The 18,344-nt window shown below is 46.0% G+C and overlaps 1 protein-coding gene across 1 annotated transcript; it reads right to left on the reverse strand.

Moving 5' to 3' along the window:
* Nucleotides 1-809: 809 nt before the first annotated feature.
* Nucleotides 810-18,171, reverse strand: PLEK2 (pleckstrin 2). Its single transcript, XM_039875270.1, has 9 exons — nt 18,022-18,171; nt 9,169-9,333; nt 8,007-8,188; nt 5,755-5,846; nt 5,266-5,453; nt 4,947-5,048; nt 3,409-3,492; nt 2,376-2,454; nt 810-1,622 (listed from the first exon to the last, which is right to left on the reverse strand). The coding sequence occupies exons 1-9, from the start codon at nt 18,061-18,063 to the stop codon at nt 1,495-1,497; spliced, it is 1,062 nt and encodes a 353-aa protein (XP_039731204.1). The 5' UTR covers nt 18,064-18,171; the 3' UTR covers nt 810-1,494.
* Nucleotides 18,172-18,344: the final 173 nt, after the last annotated feature.

The following is an 18,344-nucleotide window of genomic DNA, read 5'->3' on the forward strand; positions in this document are numbered from 1 at the left end:
TTAGCAGGAACCTACAAAGACACGCTAAGCATTATGGTAGCGCGAAGCAGTACAGTTATACTCAGCTGCCATACTTCCAAACCTTGATTTAGCTACTTTTACATTAAGAACAATTGAATTAAAATGGTTTGGGCTTTTTAAAAATTCAAATGCTAGTACCTTGGCAAGGGTTGTTCCCTGATTTGCCTCAAGGTGATCATCTACTTTTCAGTGCATGAGGATTCCGATATACAGAGTGGGGTGCAGTTGTGCCAATTTGGAGTCAAGAAGCCATCAAACCAAATGTAGTTGAATTCAGATAAACACCTGTTGAGATTCAAAAAGCAATAAAGAAACTAATTCCAGGGACATTAGACCTTGGTAAAATGCCAAATGAAAAATGATTATTTTAAAGGCAATCTCTTACAATGTAAGGAATGAAGTAAAACCTCATTATCTTGGAATTCCTGATCATTCAGGTCAAGTACCCTAGATGAGGTTAAGGGGACAGTTCAAACTAAGGACAAATTTTTACTTAAGGTATTAACCTATTCCCCTTAAATGTAAGTTCCGTATCTATTCATTAAAGAAAGTCTAAGCACTTGTACTTAGCAAGAATGCTGGCAGTAACCTGTGCCAGATTACTGTGTAAACTTGAAATAAAAATATTTTTAAAGATACTGTATGATACAGACTTTTCACTACTTCAGATTAACTGGTTAAACTTCTTGGTACCTATTTGTCTCAGTTAATGTTCACTTTCAAACCAAAATTTCATACCTTGATTTGACTCTTGCCATTTACATCTTTCTCTGTCTTTTTCTAAATGCTATTTTCCATAGTAAAGTTTTTTTTTTTTTTTGGTACATGTGACTAATCTTCAACTGAGTCTTTTTTTTCTGTGATGTATAATACTTATACAAGCTTATTTTTCAAAGCAAAATGATATTCTCCGACCAAAATTTTGCCACCATCCCCACTTTAAGATGAAGCACGTCTTAGTAAAAGATTACTTGAGATGTCTTCATAATCAGCTTGTATAATTCTTATAGCCTCAAGCGTGAGAAACCTTTGAAAATTATAAAGCTTTGTATGGGAATACATGTTTCTAATAGAAACATGTCGATTTTGTTAATTCCTGAGTGTTAGAGTCGCTGACAGCATTTCAGAGAGAGCTGCCAAGAGACTAGCATCTTAGTATTACAATATAGCTAGTTAGTGTTAGAACAAGGGAAACCTATTTTGGTGCCTGAGGAATGAATGGCTGGCTGTGAAGATGGGCGAAAGTCGAGATGCTGACTCCTAATGGCTGTTCTAGGATTTCCAGGTAGTTAACATGAAGGTGGGGGAAGGAAATAGCACCACTGCCGAATATAATCTAAGGAACTTTTTCACCAGCCACACTCGAAAGCAGTACAAAATATACAAAAGTTTTAACACTCATTTTTCAGGAAATCCTGTCTGTGTCATCTGGTAAGAGGGAAGAATCCTGGTCCTGTGCCCTTAGGATCCTTGTCACGTTAGCTTTTTGATGGCTTCAATCCACTCCGCTCGCTCAGCCTTGCTGCTGGCCTGGATATAATAGTGTATGTCATCCTTAGTAATCACTTTGAAGAGATTTCCCTGGACATTCCCTTTTACCCCTAGGGAGAAAAAAAAGTGAATGAATATCCATGTCTGCTTCCAGTTGAAACTGGCTGAAAGTCAACTGAGACACAGACAAAAACACAAATAATGAAGTATTTCTTAAATACAAGTGTAGATGGTCAGGAATCCCACTAGATGCATGCTTTCCTCTTTTCCTCCCTTTATTCCCTCTCCCTCACCTGTGCCTTAAGGCCTGCAAATGCTACGGCGGGACATTCTTGGAAGCCCTCTTGGCCTGCCCACTATGCTAACCATAGATCTACAATTTCATTCATATCAAATAATCCAGGATGTTTATGTAAAAAGCAGGCTAAGACTTGGGATTTGATTTTAAATCGTTTAACTTCCTTGAACCTCAATTTCCACATCCATAAATTGGGTATAATACTGTCTTTCTATCCTAGCTGGCTATTTTGAAATTAGTGTGATAATAGATATTCAAGTGTGTCGCTAACCCTTAAGCACTGTGTAAGCGATGATTCTTAGGTGGAAGCTTGTGGGCCAGTAAGTATAGAAATTGAGGGGAAAGAATATTAAAGACAAGGATTAGTTAATTGTGTCGTTACACTAAGAGCACCCAAGCTTTTTTCTCTAATTCTGAATTGGCTTCAAAACTCACTCCATTCATTGTCTCATTGAGAAAGCTCTACCCAGCTCCCAGAGCTCAGTCCTTTGTCGGGAGAGCACTATTGAGAGAGCGGGAGGGAGGCTCCTGAGTTCTTCGGGCTGGGGCCGAAGTTGCACCTTACCCGTGGGAACACCATTATCCTCCAGAGCAGACACGAGTGAACCACGAAGAGAAAACCCACCTACTGGCCGGTTTTCTTCCTGCAGAGGAAAAGACACCTGTTTAGGAACTGTGCGAATGCACAAAAGGGAAGAGTTGCGCTCTTGCCTCTGTAGTCACCCTCATGCCAGCCAAAAAAGTCAGTGAGAGAGTCATTTGTAATAGAAGATGAGGCTGAACTTGGACATCACGTGGCCAAGTTATATGCTCCAGTAAGGAAGTTAGGGCTTCTTCATTTCGCAGCCAGTAGCAGCAGTGCCACACCCCTCCCTGGCTCCCAGGCCCTCCCTTCAGTCTGGCAGGGTCCCAGGGGGTTCCTCCAGGCTCCTTCACAGTCTCAGCTTAGGGCGAGGGTTCCTGACTGAACCTTGGTGAGGGAGGAACTGCCGGTCTTCACTCTCAAAAAATGGATAACAATCATACATCTAACAAGACAAGGCTGAACAGCTGACTAAAAGGCCATTTCTCTTTTCTTTTGACTGGAATTAGATCGACTCAGCATCTAGTAATACTTATCTGAAACTCAGAATAGAAATTCTTTGATCAATTAGAAAAAAAGAAAATTAATAAATTATGGCTTAAATGTTATATAGTAAAAGAAACTTGTCAAAACATGGGTGGGGACAAGAGGCTGAGGAGGCAGAATCCATGGGATCTGTGGATAGAAAGGAGAGAAGGGCCTGGGTAGCATCAGTTAGGAGCCTAATTATCAGCCCACCTCACCCTTCTTAGCCACACGGCAAGCTCTGGAAAAACTAAAAGATGTTTTTCCTCTCAAAATAATGAAGACCCACTGAGTAGGCAACGATGTAACGAAAGAAAGGGGTGATCATACAGTTAAGAGTAGCCTGGATTGTGGAAGGGAAGACATAACGTGGTGGAAGTTACAATAGGAATGCTGAGAGAAAGGAATTGGAGCCAGCTGCCTGCTATGCTTGGGAGAGAAGTGTCTGGAAGCCTCACACACGGTTACCGAGTGAGCCTGGGGCACTCACTTTGGAAGGGTCGTAGTAATGCAGGAAAGCTGGGTCCTTCCTCAGAACAAAGCGCCGTACCTTCCAGTTTTTCCTCTTGTGGCCCTGAGGCAAAGAAAGGGTTCAAAGATCATTGATGACAACTCTTATTCTCTTCTTCCCACTTCCTTGCATCGAATACCAAACCTTCGAGCTAGCCTTCTCTGTTCCAATGAGACTACTTTCTAAGAGCCCGCCAGGGACCCAAGGATTGAGGTGATGTGTCATGGACTTACTTCCCTGCTCAGTCAGTGACACTTGAGCAAAAACACTGTCACATTTAGTGGAGTTGACAGAGCCAAAGAGGGTCAGCGCTGAAGGAAAGGAGGAGCATTACCTGGACACCATTCAGGGCACAAGGAGGACAAGGAAGCAGCAGGTGCCCACTGGACTGAGAGCTCACAGGCAAACTTGAACCCCAGGGCACCAACTTTTTAAGCGTCAACTTAGTCCAAAAACAAACCGACAGTTGCATGTATATATGTGCACACATATACAGTAAAAACCACTTTAACAATTGCATCAGAAAGAGTAAGAAATGATCAATCATATGTTAAAACCTAAATGTGTAAGATACTGATGAGTGTATGACTCTCTTTAGCATCACCCCCTCGATCACAAACCTTCCTTAGCCCGCTAGGGTGGAACCCCTAATCGCCTCCCACGCACTCCTCGTGGTCTTCCAGGGCCCTCACCACCTCCCCTCCTCACTTGACTCCCATCAGGCGGTTTCTTGGACGGTGAATAACCTAGGAGCCGATGGTGATCCCGATATGGGAGTGGTGCTGAGCAGCCTTCGGGGCCATTTTACAGACACGCACATTCCCACAGTGCACTGGATGCGCACAAATGCAAGGGGTGTGCAGAAGGTATGCTTACACTTCATGTGCGGGACGTGGTGATTTTGTTCACAGAATAGCCTTTTTGTCACACCCAGGCAGAAATGCTGCAGGCGTGACTGTGACATGGTTCTCTCCCCTTTAACGTGGCTGCTCTCCCAAATATGGTTAGGAGTGGTGGCCACGGACAGTTTTTAAACACTGAGATTACACTGCAGAATTTCATCTTCAACCTATTGAAGTAGGTGGAGAAAAATACTTATTTTTTGTTCGGAAAGCATATCAAGGGGGCATGCAGAGTCCCACAAGAGAAGGCAGAGACCTCAGGAAGCCTCAGGGAAAAGAAGCCCAACAAATGCAAAACTCCAACCCAGTAGGCAGTGCCCTTGTAGACAGATGTGAATTGGGCAGTGACATAGACACTGTGTTTTAATGTTGAGATGATTATTTGTACCTTTTCCCAGACATCCGTGTGTCTGGGACTCTGTGTGGGGGGGGTGGGCGCACATGCCTGTCCCTTAACTGGCTCCCTGTGGCTGCCTCTGGGCTCCTGCTTTAGCTGGTTCTGCTGATAACTGGTGCCCTCTAGCAATCTCAGCCCTTCCCACCCTTTTGGGAGCATTCCTGCCTCCCCTGAGTTTGAGAACTGGCCATCTCCTCCCTGCTCCAAGGAAGCCATACCTGCTTGGCCAGGTATCCTTGTTTTATCACTGTGCCACTTAACTCCATGGTGCTGAGACTTATTTCTTCCTTGGGACTTGTCTTCTTCTTGTAGCTCTCAGCCTACAAGTGGGAAGGAGAGAGCAGGACTCTGTTACAAAAAGTCCCAGTTCCAGGCGATGGGAGCTACCCCCGGGGAATGGAAAATCCTCAATACGGAAACCCACACCAGCTGGAGTAAAGCTGTCCCCAGAACCGTAGGCCTCTCGCCCATGACTGTGGACCCCCTGTCTTCCTTCCCTCTGCCCTGATGGCAGGAGGAACACGCTCCATAACTTACAAAAGTGTACAGGGCCGTGGAGTCATCCAGGAACTGCTCGGCCAGATCCCCAGAGCGAATGGCTCCCATGCTTCGGGCACCTACTGGCCTAAGGAAGTTCTCCTCCATGAGCATGGAGGCCAGAGTCACAGCCTCCAGACGGTTGACTGCAAAGTTGTTCGAGATGAGCCAGTCCACCAGGGAGGAACCTGCATCAGGGCAAGAGCAATATCAGTTAGATGACAGACTATAGACCAGCCTCCTTGGTGGTTCCTGGGTATGACCTCATTGACCTTGACCTCCTGGGCAGCCTTGGGAACTCTGCCCAAGAACAGACTGAAGGCCACACCAGCTGCTCGGAGCTGTGCCTGCACCCACATGGGGCCATCTCAGGCATCCCGTTGCAGGCAGCTCTGGCCTCAACACAAGCTGGTCAAGTATGGCTGAGTCCCAGATCACCATGCCCCAGGTTTCCACAGCCTGGCCCCACCCCCAGGAGGGGAAGCTCACCTATGAAGGTCTTTTTGTAGGTGCTTCCTTGCTCCATGTTAGGGCTTGGCCGGATTCCACTGCCACTGTCGTGCATCTTGTCCACAATGCGACTACATGGAAGGAAGGCAAAGGAGAGGGGACTTTTGTCCCACTGACAGGCATGAGAAAGCATCCATGGGTCACTGCTAAGGGTATTAAGCAAGTGGCAAACAGTGCTATACACATCACAAAGAAAGACAGGCATTCCATTATGTGTCAGAATTTGAGAAGTAGCGTTTTGGGATCATTTCTTTTCTCCTTGCTCATCTAAATATTCTAATATTTCTATACTAGACAGGTATTGCTTTTGCAGTAAAACTAAAGAGCTGTGACTTTTAATTTCAAAACAAAAGAATGTACAGTAACGATTCTCTATGATCTACTGCATAAAGTCCAAACTCCTTCAGCTACTTCTCAAAGTCATCCATCACTGGAATCCACTTTTATCTGCTGCTGCTCTTCCCTGAAGCCCCCATGGTTTAGCAGTGCCCTAGATGAACGATCAAGATTTCAGAGCCTGGTATGGAGTTTCCTGTGAGCACAGGAATGGACTCACACTGCATCTCTGATGGGTAGGACACTTCTGCTGCCTGGGAGGTTAGGGGGTGTTTCCTGCAGAAGGGCTGTTGCAAATTTCCATGGTGAGAACTCCTTTCGTACATCTCTACTTTATAGTCTCACCTCCACCACTGACCTGCTTTCCTTCTGTTCTGTGGGATGATTCTTGCTACCAATGGAAGATCTTTTCTCATTTTCTATTTACGTACTTGGGTCGGAAAGCCCCTGAGACGTGACCTTGTTATTCCCATTTGCATCTCCTGAGCATCTAGTGCAGTATATGGCATGCGATAGGCACTCAACAACTATTTCTTGAATAAAAGAAAGAAAAAAGGAGAGAGAGAGAGAGAGAGAGACCACTACAGAAAAAAAGAAAGGAAAGGGAGGAAAGGAAGGAAAGGAAAGGAAAGGAAAGGAAAGGAAAGAAAGGAAAGGAAAGGAAAGGAAAGAAAGGAAAGGAAAGGAAAGGAAAGGAAAGGAAAGAAAGAAAGGAAAGGAAAGGAAAGGAAAGGAAAGGAAAGGAAAGGAAAGGAAAGAAAGGAAAGGAAAGGAAAGGAAAGGAAATGAGCCGAGGAAATGAGCCGAGTTTGGAGGATGAGAGCCGAGTCGAGTCGAGTACGAGCCGAAAATGAAAATGAGTGAGCCGAAATGAAATGAGTCGAAAGTCGTGAGCCGAGCCGATGTCGAGCCGACAGAGTCGAAAATGATGTTTGTCGAAATGAGTCGAGTACGAAATGAAAACAGAATGAAAATGATGAGTTTGTTTGTTTGTTTGTTTGAAAATGGTTTGTTTGTTTGAAAATTTTATGTTTGTTTGTTTTATTATATTTTATGTTTTATGTCGAGTTTTATGTCGAGCCATTTTGTTTGTCGGTACGAAATGACGAGTACGAGAGTCGGAGTCGATGTCGGCGTCGAGTCGAGCGTCGAGTCGAGTTTTATGTTTGTTTGTCGGTTTGTCGAAAGTCGTTTGTTTGTTTGTCGGTTTGTTTGAAAATTTGTCGAGTCGGTTTGTTTGTTTGTTTGTTTGTTTGTCGAAAATGACGAAAGTCGGTTTGTTTGTCGAGCCGGCGTTTGTCGGCGTCGGTTTGTTTGTCGACGAGCCGACGATGAAGTCGAAAATGGCGCCGAGCCGAAAAGTCGGTGTCGGCGCACGAGCGTTTTGTTTTGTCGGAGAAAACGAGTGTCGATGAATGTGAAATGAATGAAATGAATGCATCGAATGAAAGCCAGAATGAAATTGTCCAATATTTGTTTTATTGTTTGAAAGATATTAACCGACCGATTACGAAGGCACGCAACTGCTACCAGAACACATTATTTTTGCCATGAGGCTGTAAACAAGACCCATGACTTGGTGAATAGAGATTCCTGGGAAGACATGACATAGCCCTGAGCCCCCTGACTGAAACTGACTGAATCTCAAGACACTGAGATGGGCAGAAGCAACAGAGGGCCCAGGAGGTTACAAAGGAGCAGGGCAGGTAGGCAGAGCCATTCCCAGGCAGAGAAAATAATACAAACAGGACAGTGATGGCAGAAGACCCTGAAGCACCATGGTGGTACCAGTCAGGCCTGTGTAGCAACAAGGGAGCCCACCTCCTCACTGCACACAGACAGAAGAGGCCACAGCAAAGCCAGGAAGAGTGAAGGACAGGGGGCCAGGGACTCACTGCAGGCTGATGTGAGGGGGCAGCTTGAAGGAATTTTTCAATACGTGGAGTTGCTGGACCTTCCCTGGCTGCCCAGCGTGAATAGCCCCTGTTATCTCAAAGGCCCAGGCATCCCTCTCCTCTCGAGAACAGGCCTCTAGGAAGTATTCTGTGGATGTTCGAGTCTTCAGCTTAATAAGCAGCTGTGGGAAGAGACAGCCAGTCAGACCAGCACTTAGAGGTAAAATACCTTCTTTATGGATCTAGTAACCTTATAGAAACTGAGCTTCACTCCTCATTTCGGTCTTCCTAAGAGAGTTGTCATCAGTGCATTCTCTCACTCAAAACCTTCAGCGGCTCCCCATGACCTCCGTCTAGCCCCAGCCGTTCTACCCCCGCTCCCTCAGTGAGCATTCTCCTTTGCCCACACTGGCTGTCCTCATCACCCCTTACTTTTACTCAAGACCTTCCACCTGTCTGGAACATCTGCCTCTCTCTTCTTTTAGATCTTTGCCCAAATCTATTCCTTACAAACCTGACCCTGACTCAGCCTATAGTGACATCTTCCTCCTCTTTAGGAATGCAGTGTTCTCTACGGCTAATAATGTTTGTGCCAACATTTGGAATGCTGAATGTTTTTCGATTAACCACTGCTTTCATAATAAGGTTATTAACTCAAGAAGAAGCAATCTTACCATTTTCTTCCTTGACTCTTCCAAGCCTAGCAAATTTCTTGGCACACAATGGAATCCTGATAAATGGTTGAGTCTGATACTTTTTTGATGGTAGGGTTGAACTTGCCCCTAACTTTTGGAATGCGCACACTTTGGGGATGAAAGCCATCATATTGAACCCCAAGATAGCAGTAATTACTCACATTTGTGTAGTGTCTTCTGGCCTACCGTGTTTTCAAAGACCATTACCTTCATGAGCCTCATCACAGTCATGAGAGACAGTCAGTTGTCATTATTCTATCCTATTTTATCAATGAAGAACTAAGGCTCAGAGAGGTTCGATTATTTGCCCAAGGTCACCTACCAGGTACATGGTATAGCCAGGATTTGAGCTAGATTTTTCAACCATAACTCAAATCTTCCCATTACATGCAACACTTTCACCAAAGAGGTGGGAGGTGGAAGGGTCTGTGGCAGGGAGGAGCTGGGAAGCCAGGGCCTTCACTTACAGGTCGGTTTTCATACTCCAAGCAGGGGCAGGTGATGGTGCAGCCATCCAGAAGGATCCGTCCCTTGGGAGGGGTCACCTTCCGACCCCCCTCGAGCTTGTAGTACAGCAGCGTGTTCTGCTGGAGGATGAACCATCGCACCTTCCAGTTGTGGACAATGTGACCCTGAGGACAGGCAGGAAAGCCCTGGGCTTAGGTGACCGAAGGGACGTCATCGTGGTCAGGGAGAGGTGTCCCATGGCACAGGTAGCCAGTCTGAGCCATGGAATCGACCCTCCAACAAGATGGGACAGCATTATTTTTTTTAGCTTAATTTTATTTTTTTATTTTGAAATCACTTCAATTCAGAGAGAAGTTGAAGAATAGTATAAAGAACATTTTTTAACAGAACCATTCAAGAGTACATTTTTAACATGCTGCTCCATCACTTCTCAAAAATTTCATTGTGTATCTCCTACAAAATAAAATATTTCCAACATAATCACAATATAACCACCGACAGGAAATTTACATTAATATATTGTTTTCAGTTATTCTACAAATCCCTGTCAAGTTTCACCAATGGCCCCAATAATGTCCATAATGGTCAAAGGATCCAGTTCAGAATCATGTTTTATTTTTGTAAAGAAAATATTATCTTTGTCTGAATCTCTTTATCATCCTCTTTGAGTATACAACAAAGACTTTTGGCATTGGCCTTCTTGTACCCATTTGGCCTTTTTTCTGGTTATAAACCTCGAAAGACACTCAAAATATACAGAATAGAAAATCCTACTACTAGGAGACAGCCATTGTTAACACTTTGTATTTCTTCCAGTCTTTTTTCCTTTTAGTTTTTCCTTTCTAGTTTTTTTTTTTAATTGGGACCATATGACATACACTTTTATTTTCTAGTTTTTGTTTTGTTGAGCTTTGCTGATCATCTTCTCATACTACTAAATTTCTTTAAAACATGTTTTTTAATGGCCATAAGTGGATGCATTATTTACTTGTCAGTCTCCTGTTGTTTATAATTGAAGTTATTTCATTTTTCCACTATTATAAACAATTGTGCGATGAATACCCTGGCACATAAAATTTGAACTGCATCATCTCGGAATTTTTTCCTTAGGACACATTCCTAGAAAGAATACTACCAAAGGATGTAGGCAATTTGTAAAGTTGAAGTCACACACGTTCTTACCAGTGCTACGGGCGTGAACAGTCTTATCCAGCCTAATGCGGAAGGCCTAAAAGGCAGGGTAGTTTTGGGCGCTCTTAGGTAGATCACAGAGCTAATGGGTAGGAAAATCAGGTGAAGGCAGAGAGCCTGTTTCTAGAACAGACCAACGGATGGCAGGGAATGTCTGCTGAGGAATCAAAAGGGAATGGGTTTACTTCACACTCATGAAACCAACTTTCTCGGCATATTTCTCCGATCAGAGACCACTTCGGGCTAGATTCTAACCAAGAGTTTCCATTTCCCCAGTTCACTCATTTCCTCACGTAGCATCTATTCATTTCAAAGGCCCCTTCGGCTCTCACATCTATGGCGCTGTGGTTCTGTTCCTTGCTCAGCGTGTACTGAGTGCTGCTAGGAAACCAAGAGTTGTAAGGAGGAGTTGACTTCTACTGGCCTGCGCCCAAACAGAATTTATTGTGGCAACTTAATAAAACTTCTAACAGTTAATCTGACAGGAATTTATTAATATGTCTAAGTGTTATCATGCTACATGGTGACCAAGCTGTTCACATGAGAGTACTTATGTAATCAAGTTGAATTTTACAGTTTTGCTCTCTTCACTCTGCCCTGTACTTAGAATCCACATAGAATATGACAATGACAGCTTTCCTTGACATGAACAGACATGTTTAAAGAAAAAAAAAGATTTGGTTCCAACTCCTCAGTAATTAGGGTTCTCTACGATCCACATGACCCAGACTCAGGTCCCCTTTCCTGATGACTCCCTACTGAGGGGTTCCTGGAAGAGAACTGGCAGGAAATGGCTGGCACACAAGATTACATCTGGTGCAAAGAGAGGAGAACGTAATCTAAGTTGATGGTCTGGGCCCTGGTGTGAGGTGAAGAAGGGAGAGGGAAAAATAATCTTCAACCTTAAAACACAGGTGTTATGGGCTGAATTATGTACCCCGCCCCCCGCCAATCATATGCTGAAACCCTACGGCCACACCACCTGAGCATGTAAATGTGTTTGGAAAGAGAGCCTTTAAAGAGGTGATTAGGTTAAAATGAGGTCATTAAGTGGGCCCTAATCCAATGTGACTGGGCCTTATAAGAAGAGGAAATGTGGGCACACAGCAGGGAACCGTATGCACAATGGAAAGACCACGTAAACACACAGCAAGATGGGGGCTGCATGCAGGCCTAGGAGAGAGGCCTCAGAAGAAACCAAACCTGACACCTTGATCCTGGACTCTAACCTCTAGAACTGTGAGAAAATAAATCTCTGTTGTTTAAGCCGTCCTGTCTATGGTACTTTGTTATGACAGCCCTAGCAAACTCAATCGACAGGGAAAGGAGAAAGGGGCCTGGAGATGTTAGGGAGATCAGATGTTGATAGAACAAACCAATATGAAGATAACGTATTTTCCTGGACACAATGCTACATCTCCCAGAATGTCTGGCACAAAGGAAACATACAGGTGACCAAGTTGCTGCCAGTCCCAGGCATGCAGCATTGATGCCTGTTTGGCAGCTACCGAGCATAGGGAAACAGGAATTTTTGGCAAGGACAGTGGTGAAAGAACAGGTTCTTCTGTTCTGATACCCAGCCTCAGAATTAACAGGCACAAGTGGCAGCAGTGATGTTTCCACTAGAAATATCTGATAGTGCTATTGGGTGTTTTTGTTTGGCTGCATCGTCCTGGCTATGTAGCATCCGTTCTCTGGCCTTTCCAAATATTCCTGAGTTACTTAATATTTATTATCCTCCATGAAATTCTTTCTGTTCACACTCGCTAGAGTGGACTGTGTTATGAGCGACTGAGAATCCTGACTGCTGGCAAAGGAGGGAGGTCTGAGAAGAAAGGTTGTTGAGAAAGGATTTTTTATGCAGGTAGAAAACTCAAGGCAACTGGTGAGCCTTATAAAAAGGTTCAAATTCTTTGACCCAATAATTCCACTTCCAGGGATCTGTGCTAAGTAAATAATCTAGACTGTGGAAAAGAGTTTATGTGTTGAGACACTTAAAGGGTCATGGCTGATAATAGTAAAAAAATGCAAAATATTCTAATAGTTAACAACATAGTGCCCAGTATGGCTGCAGTGGAAGGATTCCAGTCCTGACAGATGGTAAGGAGAAGCCACTGGTGGGGTCCCCAGGGTCAGACCCAGAAGTCTGGGCCACCAAGAATCACAGCGGCAACGGTCTTTGACATAGGCAAAGCACTTTTACTTATATTTCTTTACGTGATATCTAAAAATAACTCTAGTGGTTATTTTCAAAAATTTTTGGAAGGATACCCCAGAAATGTTAATAGTTGTCACCTCTAGGGACTAAGACTGGATATGGCACGATAAGAATGGAAATTTATTTTTCATTTTTTGCCCTTGAGTATTTTTCTAGTTTTTAAAAATAATATGCACCTATTATTGTCATAATGGAAAATAAATTTAAATTCAAATAAAAAAAAATCCTGATGAGATGATTAGGGAAATCATTCATTCATTTATCTACTCATTTAACAATCAATGACTAAATACTACTGCACCAGGCACTGTCCTAGCAGCAGGGAGACAAAAATAAACCACAGTCTGACCCAAGACAGTGGGGGAGACAGATGACGCCCCCCGCCCCCCGCCATGTGGTAAATTCCAGGACAAATGACTGATGGAGCCTTCCACGATCACCACCTTCTGGTATTCACACCCTATGTAGTCTCTTCCCTCGTGTAAAAGGATTGGTGTGACCAGAGAGTATGGCAAGGCGATGGCAATGTTTTGACAATATGTTATAAAAGACTCTGGGGCTTCAGTCTTGGGGCGGGGGGTGGCGGAGGAAGTGGGGGGCGGTGGAGCGGGCACTCTCTCTCTTTTTTCCCCAATTGTGCACTCTGGGGAAAGCTGCCATATCCGAAGCAGCCCCTACAGAGAGGTAAGGAACAGAGGCCTCCAGCCACCATCCAAGCCTTCAGGCAACTGCCACACTCGGCAACATTTTGGCTACAACCACGTGAGAGTCTCTGAGCCAGAATCTTGCAGCTGAGCTGTTCTTGGATGCCTGACCCTCAGAAACTGTATGAGATAATAAATGTTTGTTGTTTTAAGACATTACGCTTTGGGATGATTGTTAAACAGCACTAGACAACTAATACAGGGCATGATGCGAACCCCAAGAAGTTCAGAGGAGGAGGGAGCTCAATAGGGGTTGGAGTGGAGTTACGTAGGCTCTGAGGAGCCCGACACTGGAATGGGGTATTGGAGGTTGTGTGGAGTTGGCCCGGTTAGGAAGGCATGGAAGGGAGGACATAAAACCGCTTTGGGAAGACTGCAAATAGTTCTATACAGATAGGACTCAGAGGCCGTGGAGAAGGGCTGGGGGAAGTGGTGGGGGCCCAGCCGGCATCAGGCTCCTCGTTGTAGAGTTTGATATTTATCTCTGGCCAGAGGGAAGTCCTTGAAGACTTTGAAGCAGAAAGACAACAAGTTTAAGTTCTCATGTTCAAAATACCACCCTGACCACACTGGCGGAACGGCTAAGTGAAGTAGGCCAGACTGGAGTAGGCAGCTTAGTGGAGGCTGCTGTAATAATCCACAAAATGGAAAAGAAAGCACCATTATCCCCATTCTACAGATAAGCCATGCCATGCTCACAGGGTGTAAGGGACTGGTCCAAAGTCACCAGGCCAAGGGGGTCAGAGGCCAAAAACACAGTGGTACAAGCTGAACAAGACCCCAGGCCTCCCTCTTCCTGGGCGGTTTCCTCCTTCTCCAGGCTCCTTGTCTGTAAGCAGCTGGCTGAACCACAGGCAGCATAGAGTCCCTAAAGCCCCTTTACAGGGCAGGAGGAGAGTCCATAAGCTGGGACAGCAACCCTAGGGCTGGGCTTAAGAGGCACCGAATTTGACAGGTGGAGGGACCTTTGAAAAACCTATACTACTCCCTAACTGCAATGATGAGGAAACTGAGGCCCTGAAAGATCTTGCCCAAGATCCTACAACCCCGAAGAAGCAGAGATAGTACTTGTTGAATTATGTCCCGCAAAAAAGTATGTGGAAGTCTGAACCCCTGGGACCTGTGAATGTGATCTTATTTGGAAATAGGATCCTTGCAGATGTAATCGAGTTAAGACAAAGTCATGCTGGATTAGAGTGGCCTTAATAACCCTAAATGACTGGTGTCCTTATATGAAGGGAAATTGTGGTCACGTGACAAGGGAGGCAGAGACTGGAATGATGCCTCTACAAGGCAAGAAACACCAAGGATCGACCGTGCGAGATAAAAGAAAATACATACATTAGTCTCTGTCCCCAGTTCATGACACAGAGCTCCTGAAACCCTTATAATTTCCCAAGTGATATCAGTATCTTTTGTTCTACTGAGGTGATTCTGGGTGGGCCCTGATGGCTCCTGGTTGGGAGCTGATCACTGGAAAAACTAAGCCAAAGATTAGAAGCTTGGAATTTTCAGCCCCGCCCCCCATTCTCTTGAGAAGGGAGAAGGGCTGACCATGGGATTAATGATCAATCATGCCTATGTGATGAAACCTCCATAAAATACCGAAAGCACAGGGTTTGGAGAGCTTCTAGGTTGGTGACCACATGGAGGTGTGGGGTGAGTGGCGCCCTCGAACGGGCATAGAAGATCCACTTCCCACATACCCTGCTTGATGCACTGCTTCCATCTGGCTCTCTATCCTAGATTGTATTCTTAAACAAACTGGTAAACATAAGTGTTTCCCTGAGTTGTGTGAGTTGCTCTAGCAAATTAATCGAACCCAAGGAGGGAGAACCTGCCATCTATAACTGTTCGGTCTCAAGCACAGGTGGTAACCCCAGCTTGCAACTAGTGTCTGAAGTATGTGTGTGGGGGGTGGGGCTTGGACAGTCTTGTACGACTGAGCCCTTAACCTGTGGAGTCTGACACTATCTCTGGGTAGATAATGTTAGAACTGAGTTAAGTTGTAGGACACCCAGCTGGTGTCCTACACACAGAAAATTGCTTGGCGTGGGGAAAATCTGCCACAAATTGGTGAACAAAAGTATCAGAAGTGAAGTGTTCTGCGTAAAAGCAAAGCAGACTCACAGGGTAAATACATGCACATGCACACACACACGCACACGCACACGCATACACACAGTAGGGAAGAACTAGGTTTCGCCCCACACGGGCAGGAAAAATCTGGGTTTTTCCTTTTCAGTCTGCAAATACCTGAAGCAGAAGAGGCAAGAAAGGATTTTCCCCCACAGTATGGCCCTGCCAACCCCTTGATTTCAGCCTTCTAGCCTCCAGAACTCCTTCCAGACATTTTTCTTCTATGCCTATTTTTCCTTACTTATACCTTTTATATTTTTGTTCTTTAAGTTATAATATTATAAACATTTTTAACATCTGCATAACCATAATTTACTTAGTCATTTCCTTATTTGGGGGGATATATAGGTAGTTTCCATGTTTTTACTACACAAGTAACACTTTGCTCATAAACTTTTTATGGTGTTTCCTTGGGAGAGAGTGCTATGAATGAAATTTCTAGGCCAAAGCATGCTAACATTGCCATGTCATTTTCTCAGAGTGCAGCAATGCCTCTTCTTAAAGGAAAAGCAGTCGTACTCACGTACTCACGGTCGATCCTGGCTTCCTTCCCCCTCACCCTTCTTTAAAGCCAGGCCAAGTGAGCACCCTGCGTTTTGCCTGGAGCTCTGCGTCTTTCTTGTCTGGGCGGGATTAGGAGCCAAATCCTTCATGCCCCTGCCCGTCTCCTGCTTCACCCTCACCAGTGATGACTGTTCTATACTCTGGGCTTCCAGCTCGAGCCCTGCCCTGCCTCTGAGCTTAAATCCTCCCAAATCTCTGGAATACCATGTACAGCCCTACAGCTTCTCCAGGGAACACGGGGACTGCTGTTGCCACCCAGGAGGAAAGGGGCTATGGGGGAGAGAAAAAGTTGAGATTGATCAGTAGGCAGGGACATGGGACCCCATCCGCTTGCCTCTAGGTCAGGCTCCAAACTCCTGTCTTTGGTTTTGGCTAGAATGAGCTCTTGGTACTTCAGTAAGTCAAGCCCCTTCTGTGGGTTTTAGGGGTCAGACCTGTTGACTGTGCTCATTTCTCTGCACCCTGGACTCACTGAGCCGGCCACCCAGGACTGTGAGGCCTGAATGGAAAAGAACTCACATCCTTCCTTCTCTACATTGGTAGCAGTGGTGGGGAATCTTGTCACGTAACCCCTGGGAACAGGGGGAATGCCCATAAAAGCCCGGGTCCAGCTATCCCGACAATCAACAACAGCCACCAAAACCCCCTGTCCAACTCACGCTATCTCTCTCACCTCAGAAACGGCCCGAAAGTGGGAAACCACAGAAGTTCCTCTGCAGGTTGTCTCTCCAAGGTGCAGCTGCCTCCATAAACCGTGAAGGGCCAGCCTATCGCTTTAATCACAGTGGCATGAAGCGGGCATGGAATTTTGTACCTATTTGTATCCAGTCTGACCCTTGATCTGGCATCAGTCTCCCAGCACTACTCCTGCTTATAATTTTGAGCAAACAATACACCCGCCCTCCTGTATCAAACAATGTGTAACATAACATGGCTACGTTACTTATCCACCTGTAAGTGACTTGAGACTTTAGGGCTGATCTGGCCACCAGAGGAAGCAACGGACGGGAGAGTCCCTTCATTCCTCTTCATTCATTCCCCTCCCAAAGCTATAAACTCAACAGAAGCCAAAAGGCTCATCCCCAGGTTTTATGCTCTGCTATTAGTAGGTTAGTATAAATGCTAAGTGTGAACATCAATGTTAAAAGAATTTTAAAATATCAAACTTTCTCTTGCACCTGCTCTTTGGTTCATCTTCTACCTTGATCCCGTGTGTCCCCTTTTTGTCTGGACTCCTGCTTGCTGTGGGAAAGGCCACAGTGGGGTGATGGGGGCGCAGTGAGGATGGCGGTGCCACTCCCAGCTGTTACTAGCCCTGAGGGTCTGGGCCCGCGATTTCATCTTTCTGACACCCTTTCCTCCTGTGTAATGGAGTGATAACAATATCCATCCTGTGGTGGACAGAAAAGGGTTTGGAGTCGGCCTGCGAGGGTTTGATCTGCTCCATCACCTACTAGCACCCAGGTCCTGAGCAAGCTGCTTCACCTCTTTGAGCTCCATTTTCTCCCTGGAGAAAGGGAGGAAGGTGGTACTACCATCTGTAGGACTGTTGGGACGTTTAGGGAGACAAAGTCCAGGGCTGGTGCACAGTAAGTGCTTAAGAAGCATAGGCTTCCTCCTCGCTCACAGGTTACTGTGGAGGCTATGAGAGGATGCATTACGTGGACGAGCGCTGAGAACTGCAGAGCACTTTTACGTTGTTTTCATACATCATATTTAAATACTATACTCCTTATATTTTAATAAGTTATTTTAATTACGGTATCTACTTCGGTTGGTAGTCACCACCTGCACCCCTTACGCACCAGCCAAGCGGGACTCTCTTCCTCGCCTGTGCCCTGGCAACCTCCTTTCTATTGGAAGCCGACCTCCAACCACCGTCCACCCGTTCTCGCCACCGACATGAGCTCTGCCCAGCAGACCCCCAGGCCGCCGGGTCTGCGGTGAGCCTCAGGCTGGGGACCCTGCTCAGGTGAGCCGGCGCCCGGCCGCCCGCCCGCCGCGCGCAAAGTCCGGAGATGCTCCGGCGCGCTCACCCTCTTGACGAGGAAGCCCTCCTTGAGCACGCCGTCCTCCATGTCGCCGCCCGCGCGCCCGGCCGCAGGCCCGCCAGGTGAGCTGTCCCCGCGCCGCCCGCTCCTCCGCGCCCGCTGCGCCCAGGAAGCGCCTCCGACCCGGCGCGGGCGACGCCTCCCTGGCCCGCGTCCAGGGCCGACGCCGCAGGGCCGCCCGGCAGGAAGTCAGGCCAGGTCGGGATTTCTGACGTGCGCCCTCCCCCGCGAAGGCGCCCTGGTGAGTCCGCAGGGTACAGAGTCTGCCAGCTCTTAGAGTCCCGCCCTGATGTCGCCTCCTGGAGCCT

Source organism: Pteropus medius, unplaced genomic scaffold (assembly GCF_902729225.1).
Source record: "Pteropus medius unplaced genomic scaffold, Ma_sr-lr_union100, whole genome shotgun sequence".
Lineage (NCBI taxonomy): Eukaryota > Metazoa > Chordata > Mammalia > Chiroptera > Pteropodidae > Pteropus > Pteropus medius.

Excerpts from the sequence above, each read along its gene's own strand:
- PLEK2 (XM_039875270.1), bottom strand. The coding sequence starts at position 18,063 with ATGGAGGACGGCGTGCTCAAGGAGGGCTTCCTCGTCAAGAGG. Across the intron at positions 9,334-18,021 it reads AGGGCTTCCTCGTCAAGAGG|GGTCACATTGTCCACAACTG; the intron begins GTGAGCGCGCCG and ends GCCTGTCCTCAG. Across the intron at positions 1,623-2,375 it reads GGATAATGGTGTTCCCACGG|GGGTAAAAGGGAATGTCCAG; the intron begins GTAAGGTGCAAC and ends TTTTCTCCCTAG.